The 18940-nt window shown below is 23.0% G+C and overlaps 1 protein-coding gene across 1 annotated transcript; it reads right to left on the reverse strand.

The window, feature by feature from the left end:
* Positions 1-623: 623 nt before the first annotated feature.
* On the reverse strand, positions 624-1229 carry LOC136076305 (uncharacterized). Its single transcript, XM_065789780.1, has one exon. It carries the CDS (start codon positions 1227-1229, stop codon positions 624-626), a length of 606 nt encoding a protein of 201 aa, XP_065645852.1.
* Positions 1230-18940: the final 17711 nt, after the last annotated feature.

Consider the following 18940-nt stretch of genomic DNA (forward strand, 5'->3'; position numbering starts at 1 on the left):
TCTGAAAAATTAATTTCCTGAACAATATATGATTGGATTGAAATGCAAGTTAGTAAATTTTATGCTGCACTCAGAATTTCTATCAATTTGTGCATAAAATATGAGTATCAAAGTTGCTAGCTAATGTTTAAATAATAACTTTTATTGTATAGTATATATAGTAGTATTAGCGAAAACACAATAGTCTAATGCTAACCGAAGAACAACTGATTTCAGTAACTTCTGGTTATTTGGCTAATGCTTGATTTTGATGTTCAGGTATATTTTTTGACATATTGTTGAGAATTAAACGTTCAGTGCACACCAGCTCACAAACTCGTTGTCCAAACAGATAGTTGTAGCTTGTCAACTGAGCAGGATTCGTTTCAGTTTCCATTATTTGTAAGCATTGTGATGTAGTCAGAGTTATGACATTATTAACATTGATCAGAAGTCCACTATCTGCTGCACTATCATGTACATTCAGATTTTTATTCTCGTTTATGCCAATCAATGATTCACCGGTACCTTTTTTGCAAAGATGCATCATTAGGAATTAAATAGATAAACTCCACACGACTTGAACCCAGGTGTAATGTTGCTAAAAGTCATTGCTTTTTTCCAAGCTGAAGCAAATATGCCGACTAAAATTTGAACGACAAGTAATTCCTGGAAACTCTCATCAGATCTTGTGCTGTAGAGCGATAATAATCCTTTAGTGGCTTGAATAAGGTGCGATCGCATGGTTGAAGCCAGTTTGATGTGTGTGAAGGCATTTCAACTATAACTATCTGGTTCTGGATAGCAATATCAATTAGCTCAATGAAGTTGTGAGAATCGTACCCATCGAGAATCAATAACTGAGGACGTTGTGGACCACAACTTAGATTTGCTAGGCCCTGTTTAGTCCAACCACTATCGGACCAGCTCCAATTTGTTCCCGGTGGCGCGGACTCTGTGTTAAAACCCAATAAAAACCTGGATGTCCTTCCCTTTACAATAACCTGAGGTGCAATGAACCTGCCCTGTGCATTCACCCAAGCAATAAAAGTAATTGACTCTCGATTTCCACTCGTTCGACTATGGAGTTTTTTTGTGCCTTTTCGTGCAACCACTTTTCTTGGTTTTACGTCAAGTTGTAGACCAGTTTCATCCATATTCCATATGGATTCTGGTTTAACGTATAAACCATTTTTCACTATGACGTCATTCAAAGCATTAAAGTACTTTAACACTTTACCTTTATCCATGCACTGATGTTGAACTGAAGCTGTCTGAGAGTAAACTTATTGCGACGGCGCTTAAAGGGACTGGAAGTCCCTTCTTGAAGTGGACTTAATGCTTTGTGGCAGGTTTCCCAACATAATTCAGGAACTGTGACTTTCCAAAACCTACCCCTAACTTTGCTCTAATGCTGGCATAATCGATAATTCTTCTATTGCAAATGGTAGGGTAGGTTTTCTTCTTGGCTTTGCTCCAACAACAACTTTTCCAGAGAGTCTGTCTCTCAGTGTTGTACGTAAAACATTGAACAATATTGTTGCCTTACGCACTGAAAAAGATTGCTTTGATCTGACATGTTTAATTACACTCATCATACTTTCCTCACTCCATTTCAGGAATTTGCCCCGTTTCTTAACAGTGACTGACTGAACAATGGAATGATTGGAACCATTAACACAAGTTAAAGAAACATCAAGTGTTGGCAGCTGTTTCATTTGACAAATGTCAAAAGCACTTCTATCCGATGTTGAAGGAGTTATACCATCATGAAGATGAGGTACATTATGACATATTGTAGCCTCTGTTACGGAAGAGAATTCTTGGTGATGATCTACATCCCCCACCTCTTGTTTTAACCATTGTTTTTTCAATACAAGACCTAGATAAATTAAATTTTAGTATGAATGTCGTATTAATTTGATAAGTGTTCAAAATTTACAAGAGCTACAAAAATTAGCACATGGTGAAAACCATATGCTAGTATTTGTAACCTAACCCTAACCGTAGACTTGTTGGTAGTTAGTTTACGATTAAGTGTATAAGTATTTAGCTAAGTAATTACAAAAGTCTATTGGAGAAAAACATTCTTATTAGGCACAAAATGAGTTTTTGTTTGGACATAATGTTTTAGTTGTTTTAAAACTAAAACATTATTTCTAAAATTGAAAATAAATAAAAAATCGTAAATGAAATATCCATTATTTCTAAAAAGTAACAATTATAAAAAAAAAAAAAGCATGGCATAAAAAGATAAACTTATATAAATCAATTCTAAATTCTTTCTTACAAATCATTATCAGGAAAAGAAAATGCGATAGCAGGCAAAGTTTACTTAGTTGCTTTCTTTATTTTCTTTGTTATTCTTCTCGCTAATTCATTGTGTTTTGATGAACATGTTATTTTTATACAATTACTCAATACTTAATGCGGGGCCATAGTTCTGTAATTAGCAATTTATTTTTTGATTAGTTTTCTAAATAGTAATACACAGAGAGTATTGCTTTGAAGCAATCAAAAATACATTAACATGGATATCATCAATTTTTGCCAAAGCAATTATCAAGTAAATTTAGGGTTCAATTTTACGATAATGCCAAGGATGTTGAATTTAGGTAGTGAAAGAGTTAAATCTCATAAATATGTCTTATTAAAACATCTTGCATCTATTCTTGCCCATCCGGGTTAGGTTGAATGCATTGGGTGGTAATATATTTGTTCTGTGGGCGAGATTGAGATAATTTGGTAGGTTGAGTAAAAAACAATTTTGTGCATATTCTACCATTTCAAACAATTGTAAATGTTATTACAATTAGAGAATATAGTGTGGAGAACAAAATAAAATTAAAATCTAAAATGCACAATAACTAGTTAACTTGGTAGAGTTGCATTAGCTGGTTTGAATTCAGCAAAGTAAGGTTTGAATTCGGCAAAGTAGCAAAAAACTTACCAAAAATCAACAAATTTTCTTTAAGAGTTAATTCTTTATTTACGGTTCCTCTGAGGTCGGTTGTTTTGATGTTGATAAAGGCTGGCTTGCTGCTCTAAGTAAATGTCTTTGTGATGATGTAGCGTGTGTGTTAACGGACATATAAGCAATCAAACATGGTGGGCAAGATTGAGTGATGGGCGAAATAACATTAAGTTACCCTAATAATATTTTATTTTTGTTTTGTATAACAATTTATTGAATTTAGGAGTCTTTTTCGTAAGTGCACTTTCCGGAACGCAACTTCCGTAAAGAACTATTTCGCAAGTATTGTTTCAAAATGATTTATTTTGAAGTTTTCTTTCGAAAAGCGTTATAACGGAATTTTTATTTTTCGCACAATGCGCTACGGAAGATGAATTTTTGCATGTACAACTTCCGGAATAGCAATTTGAAATACCGTAGACATCGATGCATAACCCTGATTGTAAGAAAATGTGACTTTAAAGCATGGGCAAAAATACCAAAGATCAATATTATATATGAAAATGAAGCTTCAAAAGATTTGTCATTTTGTACATCTAATTTGTGTCAAATAAGGTCTCAGTTTTTCGTTGCTTTTTGGTCGAAAAAAAAGTTTTCTTAAATAAAAGATGATGATACAGCTAAAACAAAGTTATCGTATGTTAAGGAATAAAATGTTGTTGTCGTTATAAATAATTCAATATGTACAAAATACTTTCGCAAGTTAAACCATCTCAATGTTTTCTTTTATATACAAAGATATATTGCGAAGGGCTGTTTTTGATACTGCTGTTCAAAACTATTCAACAAAAAGTTTAAATATACCTCTATTATGATTAAAAAAACGGATATTTTTATAGTCACGAAACCTTTAAAAAGCAATATTAGGCATAAAATAGTTAATTTGATGAAAAAAAAATTTTAAGTATGTTTCATTTGAAGATAACCCCTCCCCCCTCTAACAAAAGCAAATTTTAAATTATTGCGGGGGCCAAAATATTTTGACAGACAAATACAGAATGTTTTTTAAAATTTCTTTTAAACTAGAATAAATCAAAACAAAAATGTATCTGGTTGCTATAAGACTAAGAGAAATGTGACCCGCTCTGGTCATCATTGCACCGGGGGCTATTATAATATACCGAGATCGACAAATTTTAACATTATAAATACTACTTGCGAGGCTCATAAAAATTAGTTTAAAAATTGCGTGAGAAAAGAAAATTGTATATATTTACGATTAACCTTCCTGTAAATTTGCAGCAGTTGTGTTTTCTATGAGTGTAAGAAAACACTATGCAATAATTTATAATTTGCTCATTATATATAACAAAAGTATTAAATATTATTATAATTGCAATTATATTTACTGCATTGAATGCAGTAAATAAAATTATATATTTACTGCATTCAATGAAAATCATAAGAAAACAATCATGCTTGGTGTCACAAAACGTGGTTGTGTGACCAAACATTAAAAATCATCAGAATCCTTGGATACCTTAAGTGACATTTATATAATTCAATATTTCTTTCTAAAATATTGATTAAAATGTAAAGAATATATTGGAGACGGTAACAATTCTTCAAATAATGAAATTGATGCTTGTAAAAGTAAAAAATTGAGTTAAAATGTTCTGTGGTCTCGATTTAAAATGGTGGTCTGTCCACCAGACAGTCGTAAATTATTGGTAACCATTACCAATAATTTACGAATATATTTTTTCAAAACAAAAAACAAACAGCGCATATTTTCAGTTTTTAATAATTGTAAATTACGTGTATATAGTATTGAATAAATGAGATAAAAGTTAAGCTGTAGAGCTTTTTTTTAAAAGTAATAAACATACTTATTTTAACTTATTTCAATATTTTGGGGGTTTGTTTCTATTGTTAAAAAAAAATTATAAAATTAGAAATATCGCTGTAAGAACTTCTCATAAAAAAACAAGTCGGGGGGTTAGGAGGGACTAAAGATGACCCTCAGAACTACTCAACAAAACCACTGTTAAACACTACACTGGTATTTTGTTTAATATTTTTTGAAAAATATGCTTCTAACGTTCAACAAAACTGAGCATTCAACAAACTAAAATGGTTCTGAATGCACACCAACCACAATCAAAAAATTTCTGATACCCAAGTTTTGTAATAGACTAAGCTTATCATTCAAAATTTTAACTTAATTCATAGATCATTTTTTATTATAGAAAGTATATTTCTTACTCTTGCTTAAGTTAATGTTTCTTTGGAGTTTAATAAAAAAATTTGCAGATGACAAACATTTAATATACTTAAATTATGTAAGACAGTCATAGCTTCCTGTGATTTTTTGGTATTAATAATCATCATAATTTATCATAAATTATCATAACAACTAAAAGAAGATTTAAAGATATATAAAATTATTTGAATCAGTAAAAAATGACAAAAGGAGAAATAGCACTGTTCTATGTTTTTTGGACCAGGCAGGTACAACCCCAGTAATAGAGTTAGACTTGATTGAATGACGAGTAACTTCAGAAAATGTTTAACAGGTGGCACAAGAGACGCTTTTTACAGCAAAGCGGTTTTTACATCAACAATTGTAACAGCAACGCGCTCTTTACAGCAACAAGACGCTCTTTATAGCAACAATAATGGTAGTGTATGCAGAATAGAAAAAGAGAAACCGAGACGATGTGATCTAGGAATGACGTAAAACGATGTGATTTCGGAATGAGTTTATCTGCATCAGCATGTCTAATTTTATTTACAATGCGTTGCACCATGTCTTTAAGATCAAAGGGCATCATTAAAAAATCCGGGCCACTTAAAATAACATCATTTTTTCTGTTTCTTTTTATAATTTTTGTAATTATAAAATACATAAATGAATGGGGGAAAAAGAAGACATGATTGTCTTTTATCATTCCGTAAATAATATATATTTAAATATATAGATATAAAAAATCTCGTTAAGTTAAATAAAAAGTTGCAAAAAAGAAAAAAAAACAAAAGAAAAATTAACACTAACAAATGTTTGAAATAAATAAAAAAAACATCATTATCAAATAGAATTTTTCATTGGTATTAATATAGTATTATTAATACTTTTTAATATCATTTTTTTTAAATTATTTTGACTTATGTTATTTATTTCATTTGATTCAAATTTTGAAAGAAATTGTAAGGTGAACAAAGAAACTATTATCCTTGTTGGTTTTAAAGTCAATTACATTTTAATATCAATTTTAAAAATCAACACTGAATTCAAATGAGGCGCCTCACATAAAAAGATATCAACTCTTAGAAATTAAGTTATTAGCACCACCATAATAGAAAGAAAAATAAACAAATAGAAACAAAAATGAACTTGATATCTTTTTTTCAACCAAGTTACAGTTTTTTGTTTGGGACAACATTAATTGAGAAAAATAAACTTAAAAGTTCACATAAAATAATTGTTATAAATTCAGTTTGATGAAGAAGATAATGGTAATTTTCTGCTTGTAAATGCATTATACTGTCTAGATTACTTTTAGAAATTTTTAGGCTAATAATATTGTAATAAATCTTTGAAAAAAAATTCAAAAACTTTTAATTAAATACTAAAAAAAGTCATAGACAATAACTGTTATTATTGTTTGAGTAAACTTATGTTAAGACGGCTACCCCTGAAAGCGTAAAAGTTTTAGAAATTTTATGACGTGTTTTGCGAACTGTTTTGCTAATTTTTGTCCTAAACTAAAAAATAACTATGCGAGATGGACATTAATAACGCCTTATAATTATATTAGTAACTAGAAAAACACTAAAAAAAAAGGTTTTTTAAATTCATATGCCCTAAACTAAAAAGTTACCAATAGTTTATTAAAATTCTGTCATTATTGCTCTGAGACAAACAATGACCTTCAAGTTTGGCCACCATATTCGATAAAAAAAATAAGAAAAAACATACAAAATACATACATTTTCAATAATTACCGGAGACTTTGAATAATTTTTGATCAAAAACAAATAACTTTACATAATGGCACGCCGAAATACATAAGAAAAAAAAAATCAACAGGAAATTCTTTAGTTGTAAAGGAGAAATTTTATTTACAACAGGTCAAACGAAGAGTTGATAACATTTTCGGCATTTTTTAAAACTGCTTTTTTGCAACTATCAAAAATGAAATTTTTACAAAAAAAACCCTGATAATTGTTCTCATATGATAAAACTATTAAAAGAAACAATAATCTCATTTTTTAATTATTCTACTATGTTTTTATTTTTAAATATTATGTAAAAATGTCTCCGCAACTAGAAACTAAGACTTGGTACTTTTTCCTGCGAGACACCTCAAATATGTAATTAATTTAAGTGGATTTAAACAAATAATAAATAAATTCAACTGGTATAACTAGTACGTCATCAACCCTTATTAATCTTATTATGACCAATAAACCATTAACCTTATCACATGTTAATGTTGAATCCATCTCACTTAATGACCATGACATATCTAAAATAGAACCTAAAATCATCAAAGCACGTTTTACATTATAACAAATATGATGCAATCAATTTAAACAAAGACATTTTTCAAATCGGCATAGAAGTTAAATCGGTAAAAGTCAAATCGGTAGAAGTCAAATAACGCATCAATGGCTTTGAAACATTTTGTAACAAATTGACTTCTATTTTTAACCAACATGCGCAATATGCGGAGAGAGTGTGAAAGGAAAAAAGATTACGGGGCTGTCTTGTGAAGTAAAAATGTCATTAAATGACCGTGATAGACTTTTATGAAAAGCATGTCAGAGAAGATATGAAATTGACTGAGTGGTATATAAAAATCACGCAATTGTTTTAATAATTAAGTTAACGGTTCAAAATGTAGTTATTACAAAAACATTTTGACCCAAAACTCAAAAAACCCTCATATTTTTTGGTCCAATTAAATCTATCTTTCTATTGAATTAGATTAAATCCATTATTCCACAATAAATACCTTCTCACGTCAATCAAAAGTAAATACCTATAGTGTTTACTTTAAAAATAATATCCTCTCTTATGAGCATCGAGCTGAATCCGACTATAAAAAGTTTAAATTATAAATCAAGTATTTTGATTTTTAAATTTTTTGCAATTTAACGTACAGAAGTTTGGTTATTATTAACAACAAAGTTTTTGTTGTAATTTTTATTTTTACTTTTCGTTATTTTTTACCTTTTTCTAAACTTTAGGCATATTTCTAATAGGCTATGGTTTTTATTTCCGTGTTGGTATTTATATTGCTTGTCCTGGAAGTTCTTCCAGGACAGTAGTGTGTATATTGTAATATATTTACTACTGAGGTATTCATCCTGTCTAATATTTAAAATATTTAAAAAATAAATAAATAAAAATATATGAAAAAATTTATAACATATTTATATATATATATATATATATATATATATATATATATATATATATACACTAGTGGCCATTGAATTAAAGCAACTTGATGATTTTGCTGTAAAATGAAATATGTATAAAAAAGTAAGAACCACGTCATACCGTTCAGTTTATTTATATATGACGTCATTATTATTTATGTTATGCATATTATAAACGTGTTTGGCTTGGTATTTAATTAAATTTCATGATTTCTTGCTGAAAAACCATAATGTTGTTATTGATTATTTTAGTGTGATAATGGGGAAAAAGACAGATTTTAATGATTTGTCAAGGGGCAAATTGTAACATTGAATGCTGAGCGTTATTCTCAGCGTGATATTGCAAAGAAACTGAAGATTTCAAGAGGTGTCGTTGAGAATGTTTTAAGATCTGGAGGTGTTTCACGACGTTCCAACTGCAAAGGAGTATGAAAAACAAGTCATCGTAATGATCGTTATTTGAAGAGCATTGTTGTGTCTAGTCCGCATACTTCTTCTGCACGCGTTGCAAGCCTAGCTAGTGACAGGGGTATTCAAGTGAGTGCTAGGACTGTTAAACAAACAACAACTCCTCCAGCGATTGAAGTTTTGCCTTGCGATGAAAGACAAGTCAAGGGAGTGGTGGGAGAGAGTCATGTTCACAGATGAAAGTATCTTTCAGCAGCTACGAGGCCCTGGTTACAATTATATCAGACGTCCTGCCTCTCAGCGATTCAATCCCAAATACACCATCAAAACTGTCAAACATCCACCAAGCGTCATGATCTGAGGTGGCATCACAGCAAGTGGTCGGTCTGGACTGCACATCTTCGATAAAGGGGAAAAGGTCAATGCCAAAAAGTACTTGGAGGTTCTTGAATGTAAGCTTCAAATCCACATGAATATCTCAGGAGCAACTGTTATGCAACAAGACTCAGCCCCTTGTCACACCGCAAAGATTGTCCAAAAGTAGTTTTCAGACAACAACATTGAACTTCTTTCCAATTGGCCTTCAAATTCACCTGATCTAAATGTGATTGAAAATTGCTGGCAAATTATGAAAAGGATAGTTGCTGCACATCGTCCTACATCAGAAAAAGACCTGAAAGAGGTTTTGAAGCGTGTGTGGACGACAGAAATAACACCGGAATACTGTAGAACACTTGTTCACAGCATGCCTAATTGCATTAATGTTGTGCTTAAAAATAAAGGATATCCTGTGAATTTCTGAGTTTTATTCATCGTTTGAGCTAGAACTTTATTCAGTGTATTGTAAGGTTAAAATTGCATTTAACAATATGCCTTCTAGACCTTGTTGCTAGAGTTAACTGTGTATTTTCCAAAAATTTGCTGCTGGCTTTATTTCAATGGCCACTAGTGTGTATATATATATATATATAAATATATATATATATATATATATATATATATATATATATATATATATATATATATATATATATATATATATATATATATATATATATACATATCTATGTATATATATATATATATATATATATATATATATATATATATATATATATATATATATATATATATATATATATATATATATATATATATATATATATATATTATAAATCTTTTCATTTGTTCATAATGGTACAGTTTTGTTGACTAAAAAGTCAAATAATGCTGGAAGTAGCATTTGCTACAAGATTGTTCTTCTTGGATCCTTGTTTACTTATCTTGTAGACATGGTTAAACAAGAACATATCTTGTCTCTTCTCCTCCTTATTAGATTTTATAATAAGCAGAGGGCTTTAATATCCTATAGAAAATTTAAAGTAAATAAGCAATATTTTATCGTTATAGTTTACATGTTTATATTTTTATTTTTATTCTAAACCTTTATTTTTAGCTGATATGGAGAAGCAGCTGGCAGCTCAGCTCTAAGGAACCATTGAGCATAAAATATACTAACAAACATAGCCATATCAGATATTTCCTCTTTGTTCTCTTTAGTTAGACCAGGAATGTGATCGAGTAGAAGGTACATTTTCAGATAGTACAAGGCTTTAGCCATGAACCTGACATGGTGTACAGGTCTAGGTATATGAAACCTGAATCTCTCCTCCTTTGTAACAATCATAAAAGAGAGCTGAACTAACTCCTGGTAATCTTTTCTTGATTTCCTATCCTGTATTTTATCAATTATTGTTTTTAAACATTAAAATGCATACAAAAATAGGTTACAGAATAATAATGTACTAGAATAAATGATTCATTTTACGTTCTTGTATTTCTTATTGTTGATTAAATCTCTGTAGAACTGTTCAGATTCTTGTTGTTGTTGCTTTATCCAAGTTTCAGGCGGAGTTTCAATTCTCTTTATGGGTAGTACATCTTTCTCTAGATCACTCCATACTGACTTGATTTTTTCAAACAGCTGGTTATCTGGTCCTGCAGATTTACTACTTGCGTACATCTTACAGAAGTAATTATGACGCTCCAGAACATGGTGTCGGCAGACAAGGAGAAGAAGTGGCCGTCCTAACTTTTCTGACATTCTGGTATTTACATATTAGAGCCTTCCAGTGTTTGATGCAGTGGTATCAAAACAGATACATTGTACTTGGTTAGTGAGACTATAATTCTCTAGAAGATCATAAATAGCATTGAACTGCTGTTTTCCAGTCCCTGAATCAATATGAGGAATACCTAGTAACTCAGCTTTCCCATTACCTTTCACTAGTACAGCTAGTAGTCTATCGTGAGTATGTGAAATATTTCCTGTATACTCTTTTACTATCTTTCAATCAAAATGAAAAAAAATCAATTTATGATCAGAGTTAGCAAGATCCATGATGTATGGTCGAATCTTTCAGTCAGGGTTATTCAGGGTTAGAATACCAATTTTTATTGAAAACTAATTAAATTTTAAAATTAATTATTATTAAAAACCATTTTTTAATAAAAATCAATTTTTATTGAAAATCAAATTTTAATAAAAATCAATTTATATTAAAAAATATTTTTTATTACAAAATAAATTTTTATTACAAAATAAAATTTTAATCAAAATCAATTTTGATGCTGGTTTCCGAAAAATTGAAAATCAATATTGATTAGAATACCAACTTTTATTGAAAATTAATTGTTATTGAAAATCAATTTCTATTGAAAATCAATTTTTATTGAAAATCAATTTTTATTGAAAAACAATTTTTATTGAAAAACAATTTTTACTAAAAATCAATTTTATTATATATCAATTTTTAATAATTATTCATTTATGTTGTAATACACTAACGTAGTTATAGTAGTAGACCATACAAAATAAATTTTTTTGAAAATTCATTTTTATTAAAAATCAATTTTCATTGAAAATCAATTTTTATTAAAAATCAATTTTTATTAAATCAATTTTTATTAAAATCTTATTTTTTATTTTATTAAATATTATTTTTATTACTTATTTTATTATTTTTTAATGATTTTATTATTTATTATTAATTATTAATAATATATTTATTTTTATTAATTATTTGATATTAATTATTTATTTTATTATTAATTAATTTAAATTATTATTAATTTAATAATAATTATTATTAATATATTTTATTATTTATTATTAATTTTATTATTTATTTTATTAAATCTTCAATTTTATTATTTATAAAATCTTTTTTAAAATCTGTTATAAAAAATTTATATAAATCAATTTTTATTAAAAATCAATTTTTATTACAAATCAATTTTTATTACAAATCAATTTTTATTACAAATCAATTTTTATTACAAATCAATTTTTATTCCAAATCAATTTTTATTAGAAATCAATTTTCATTAAAAATGACTTTCTATTTAAAATCAATTTTTACTCAAAGTCAATTTTTAAAGTGATCGAATAATGTAGGTATGGTGGGAATGGTATAGTGGTAGTAGTTGGTATAGTGGTAGTAGTTGGTATGGTAGTAGTATGGTAGTTGTAGAAGTATCGTAGTTGTAGTAGTATGGTAGTTGTAGTTGTAGTTGTATGTAGTTGTAGTTGTAGTTGTAGTAGTATGTAGTTGTAGTTGTATGTAGTAGTAGTTGTATGTAGTTGTATGTAGTTGTATGTAGTTGTATGTAGTTGTATGTAGTTGTATGTAGTTGAATGTAGTTGTATGTAGTTGTATGTAGTTGTATGTAGTTGTATGTAGTTGTATGTAGTTGTATATAGTAGTATGTAGTTGTAGTTGTATGTAGTTGTAGTAGTATGTAGTTGTAGTAGTATGGTAGTTGGTATGGTAGTAGTTGTAATGGTAGTAGTAGTTGGTATGGTGGTAGTAGTTGGTATGGTGGTAGTAGTTGGTATGGTGGTAGTGGTATGGTGGTAGTAAAAATCAATTTTTATTAAAAATCAATTTTTATTAAAAATCAATTTTTATTAAAAATCAATTTTTATTAAAAATCAATTTTTATTAAAAATCAATTTTTATTAAAAATCAATTTTTATTAAAAATCCTTTTTTATTAAAAATCAATTTTTATTAAAAATCAATTTTTATTAAAAATCAATTTTTATTAAAAATCAATTTTTATTAAAAATCAATTTTTATTAAAAATCAATTTTTATTAAAAATCAATTTTTATTAAAAATCAATTTTTATTAAAAATCAATTTTTATAAAAAATCAATTTTTATAAAAAATCAATTTTTATAAAGAAATCAATTTTTTTTACGAATCAATTTTTATTAAAAATCAATTTTTATTAAAAATCAATTTTTGTTAAAAATCAATTTTTATTAAAAATCAAATTTTAATAAAAATCAATTTTTATTAAAAATCAACTTATAATAAAAATCAATTTTTATTAAAAATCAATTTTTATTACAAATCAATTTTTATTAAAAATCAATTTTTAATTAATCAATTGTTATTAAAATCTTAAATTTTATTATTTATTTTATTAAGTATTATTTTTATTACTTATTTTATTACTTTTTAATGATTTTATTATTTATTATTAATTATTAATAATATTTTTATTATTATTAATTATTTGATATTAATTATTTATTTTATTATTAAAATTATTTTATTATTAAAATTAATAATAATTTAATATTAATTATTATTAATATATTTTATTATTTATTATTAATTTTATTATTTATTTTATTAAATATTAAATTTTTTTATTTATAAAATCTGTTATAAAAATTTTATTAAAATTTTGAATAAATCAATTTTAATTAATAATCAATTTTTATTAGAAATCAATTTTTATTAAAAATCAATTTTTATTCAAAATCAATTTTTATGCCAAATCAATTTTTATTCAAAATCAATTTTTATTCAAAATCAATTTTTATGCAAAATCAATTTTTATTAGAAATCAATTTTTATAAAGAAATCAATTTTTTTTACGAATCAATTTTTATTAAAAATCAATTTTTGTTAAAAATCAATTTTTATTAAAAATCAAATTTTAATAAAAATCAATTTTTATTAAAAATCAATTTTTATTAAAAATCAATTTTTATTAAAAATCAATTTTTATTAAAAATCAATTTTTATAAAAAATCAATTTTTATAAAAAATCAATTTTTATAAAGAAATCAATTTTTTTTACGAATCAATTTTTATTAAAAATCAATTTTTATTAAAAATCAATTTTTGTTAAAAATCAATTTTTATTAAAAATCAAATTTTAATAAAAATCAATTTTTATTAAAAATCAACTTATAATAAAAATCAATTTTTATTAAAAATCAATTTTTATTACAAATCAATTTTTATTAAAAATCAATTTTTAATTAATCAATTGTTATTAAAATCTTAAATTTTATTATTTATTTTATTAAGTATTATTTTTATTACTTATTTTATTACTTTTTAATGATTTTATTATTTATTATTAATTATTAATAATATTTTTATTATTATTAATTATTTGATATTAATTATTTATTTTATTATTAAAATTATTTTATTATTAAAATTAATAATAATTTAATATTAATTATTATTAATATATTTTATTATTTATTATTAATTTTATTATTTATTTTATTAAATATTAAATTTTTTTATTTATAAAATCTGTTATAAAAATTTTATTAAAATTTTGAATAAATCAATTTTAATTAATAATCAATTTTTATTAGAAATCAATTTTTATTAAAAATCAATTTTTATTCAAAATCAATTTTTATGCCAAATCAATTTTTATTCAAAATCAATTTTTATTCAAAATCAATTTTTATGCAAAATCAATTTTTATTAGAAATCAATTTTTATAAAGAAATCAATTTTTTTTACGAATCAATTTTTATTAAAAATCAATTTTTGTTAAAAATCAATTTTTATTAAAAATCAAATTTTAATAAAAATCAATTTTTATTAAAAATCAACTTATAATAAAAATCAATTTTTGTTAAAAATCAATTTTAATTACAAATCAATTTTTATTAAAAATCAATTTTTATTAAATCAATTGTTATTAAAATCTTAAATTTTATTATTTATTTTAATAAATATTATTTTTATTACTTATTTTATTATTTTTTAATGATTCTATTATTTAATATTAATTAATAATAATATTTTTATTATTATTAATTATTTGATATTAATTATTTATTTTATTATTATTTATTAAAATTAATAATAATATCAATCTTTATTAAAAATCAATTTTTATTAAAAATCAATTTTTATTAAAAATCAATTTTTATTAAAAATCAATTTTTATTAAAAATCAATTTTTATTAAAAATCAATTTTTATTAAAAATCAATTTTTATTAAAAATCAATTTTTATAAAAAATCAATTTTTATAAAAAATCAATTTTTATAAAGAAATCAATTTTTTTTACGAATCAATTTTTATTAAAAATCAATTTTTATTAAAAATCAATTTTTGTTAAAAATCAATTTTTATTAAAAATCAAATTTTAATAAAAATCAATTTTTATTAAAAATCAACTTATAATAAAAATCAATTTTTATTAAAAATCAATTTTTATTACAAATCAATTTTTATTAAAAATCAATTTTTAATTAATCAATTGTTATTAAAATCTTAAATTTTATTATTTATTTTATTAAGTATTATTTTTATTACTTATTTTATTACTTTTTAATGATTTTATTATTTATTATTAATTATTAATAATATTTTTATTATTATTAATTATTTGATATTAATTATTTATTTTATTATTAAAATTATTTTATTATTAAAATTAATAATAATTTAATATTAATTATTATTAATATATTTTATTATTTATTATTAATTTTATTATTTATTTTATTAAATATTAAATTTTTTTATTTATAAAATCTGTTATAAAAATTTTATTAAAATTTTGAATAAATCAATTTTAATTAATAATCAATTTTTATTAGAAATCAATTTTTATTAAAAATCAATTTTTATTCAAAATCAATTTTTATGCCAAATCAATTTTTATTCAAAATCAATTTTTATTCAAAATCAATTTTTATGCAAAATCAATTTTTATTAGAAATCAATTTTTATAAAGAAATCAATTTTTTTTACGAATCAATTTTTATTAAAAATCAATTTTTGTTAAAAATCAATTTTTATTAAAAATCAAATTTTAATAAAAATCAATTTTTATTAAAAATCAACTTATAATAAAAATCAATTTTTGTTAAAAATCAATTTTAATTACAAATCAATTTTTATTAAAAATCAATTTTTATTAAATCAATTGTTATTAAAATCTTAAATTTTATTATTTATTTTAATAAATATTATTTTTATTACTTATTTTATTATTTTTTAATGATTCTATTATTTAATATTAATTAATAATAATATTTTTATTATTATTAATTATTTGATATTAATTATTTATTTTATTATTATTTATTAAAATTAATAATAATTTCAATCTTTATAAAAAATCAACTTTTATAAAAAATCAATATTTTAAAAAAGTCAATTTTTATAAAAAATTAATTTTTATAAAAAATCAATGTTATTAGAAATCAATTTTTATTAAATATCAATTTCTAGTTAAAATCAATTTTTATTAAAAATAAATTTTTATTAAAAATCGACTTTTATTAAAAATCAATTTTTTTTCAAAATCAATTTCTATTGAAAATCAATTTTTATTAAAAATTAGTTTTTATTAAAAATCAATTTTTATTAAATCAATTTTTATTAAAATCTTAAATTTTATTATTTATTTTATTAAATATTATTTTTATTACTTATTTTATTATTTTTTAATGATTTTATTATTTAATATTAATTAATAATAATATATTTATTATTATTAATTATTTGATATTATTTATTTATTTTAATAATAATTTATTAAAATTATTATTAATTCATTATTAATTATTATTAAAATATTTTATTATTTATTAATTATTTTATTATTTATTTTATTAAATCTTAAATTTTATTATTTATAAAATCTGTTTTTTAAATTTTATTAAAAATTTTTATAAATCAATTTTTATTAAAAATCAGTTTTAATAAAAAATCAATTTTTATTAAAGTCCTTAATTTTATTATTTATTTTATTAAATATTACTTTTATTACTTATTTTATTATTATTTAATGATTTTATTATTTATTATTAATTATTAATAATATATTTATTATTATTAATTATTTGATATTAATTATTCATTTTATTAATAATTTAATAAAATTATTAATAATTTATTATTAATTATTATTATTATATTTTATTATTTATTATTAATTTTATTATTTATTTTATTAAGTCTTAAATTTTATTATTTATAAAATCTGTTATTAAAATTTTATTAAAAATTCATATAAAACAATTTTTATTAAAACTGAATTTTTATTAAAAATGAATTTTTATTAAAACTGAATTTTTATTAAAACTGAATTTTTATTAAAACTGAATTTTTATTAAAAATCAATTTTTATAAAAAGTCAATTTTTATAAAAAATCAATTTTTATTAAAAATCAATTTTTATAAAAAGTCAATTTTTATAAAAAATCAATTTTTATTAAAAATCAATTTTACTAAAAAATCAATTTTTAATAAAAATTAATTTTTATTGATAATCAATTTTATTGAAAAATATTTATTATTAAAAATCAATTTTAATGATAATCAATTTTTATGCCGGTATATAAAATTGCAAATCAATATTGATTGGAATACAAATTTTTGTTTATAATCAACTATTATTCAAAATCAATTTTTATTGAAAAATCAACTTATATTGGAAATCATTTTTTATTGAAAATCAATTTCTATTGAAAATCAATTTTTATAGAAAATGAATTTGTATAAAAAATTAATTAATAATAATAATTAATTTTTATAAAAAGTTTTTTTAAATCAATTTCTTGTTAAAATCAATTTTCATAAATTCAATTAAAAGATCAGTTTTTATGCTGGTATACCAACGTAGTTGTGGTGGTAAACAATTAAAAATTAATTTTTTTGAAAATCAAATCTTACTAAAAATCAATTTTAATGATAATCAATTTTTATGCTGGTATAAAAAAATTGAAAATCAATATTGATTGGAGTACCAATTTTTATTGAAATCTATTTTTAATGAAAATCATTATTATTGAAAACCAATTTTTATTGAAAATCAAGTTTTCTTGAAAATCAAGTTTTATTGAAAATCAAGTTTTATTAAAAATTAATTTTTATTAAAAATCAGTTTTAATTGAATAATAATTTTTATTCAAAATTGATTTTAAGGCGGTAGACCAACATGGTTATGGTGGTAGACCTTTGAAATTGCTTTTTTAGCTGATGTACTTTTCTGGTATTACTAATTTCGATCGGATCTTTTTATAAACTTTCATTTAGAAGTAGATTCTAAATGAAAGTTTATAAAAAAAATTTGCAATTTTGAATCATTAGGATATATGCAAAATGTGTCGTAAAGGGATTATATATCAGGTGACTGTTTGGGAAAACATGTATTGGAGTGTACATACTGATGGTGCATGTTTAGGCATGCTGTCTTGTAATAATTTAGCTTTTCACGGACGTGAAGGACTTTCCAAACAGTACTTCAAAAGAGGGCCTACCACATAATTCGAGTTTATTTTATGAAACAAAAGACCTCATTGAAAATCATTTCCAATAAACCAGTCTATGCATTTTTTATTACTTTACCATAGTAACACTTTGCTTTTGTAACAGATTTTTAATGATTAATTCAAGTAGGGGAGGACGGTGCAACAAGGGGAACGGGTCAAGATGACAAACTGCTGTTTCTTGCCACACTATTCAATAAAAAAAACTGTGGCAATGAGCCTTTCTATATAGGTATTATTTTAAATAATATTTGGGTTTTTAATTATTTTCAACGTGCTTTTATTCCAAAAAGTATACATTTTACGATTTTTGAAAAAATGTTATTTTTGTCAGTTTATTCCATATTCTGCATTGCGCTGCCTATTGCATTCAATAAATTTTTATTTGGTACAAAAATCATTTTTCATTATTATTTTAGTAAATGTTCTTGCAGCTGTTGTATGAGCTATTGATAATATTAGTAGAACTGTGTCAGCGGGGAAAAATGGTTGGGGCAAGATAACAATACCGCCATCCCGCCAAATTTAATTAAAATCTTACGTTAAAATGTTAAAATGAAAATTATTTTTATGT

The sequence above is a fragment of the Hydra vulgaris genome, chromosome 02, assembly GCF_038396675.1.
Source record: "Hydra vulgaris chromosome 02, alternate assembly HydraT2T_AEP".
Lineage (NCBI taxonomy): Eukaryota > Metazoa > Cnidaria > Hydrozoa > Anthoathecata > Hydridae > Hydra > Hydra vulgaris.

What these genes read in the sequence shown, in the direction of transcription:
- LOC136076305 (XM_065789780.1), bottom strand. Translation starts at nt 1,229, where the DNA reads ATGGATAAAGGTAAAGTGTTAAAGTACTTTAATGCTTTGAATGACGTC.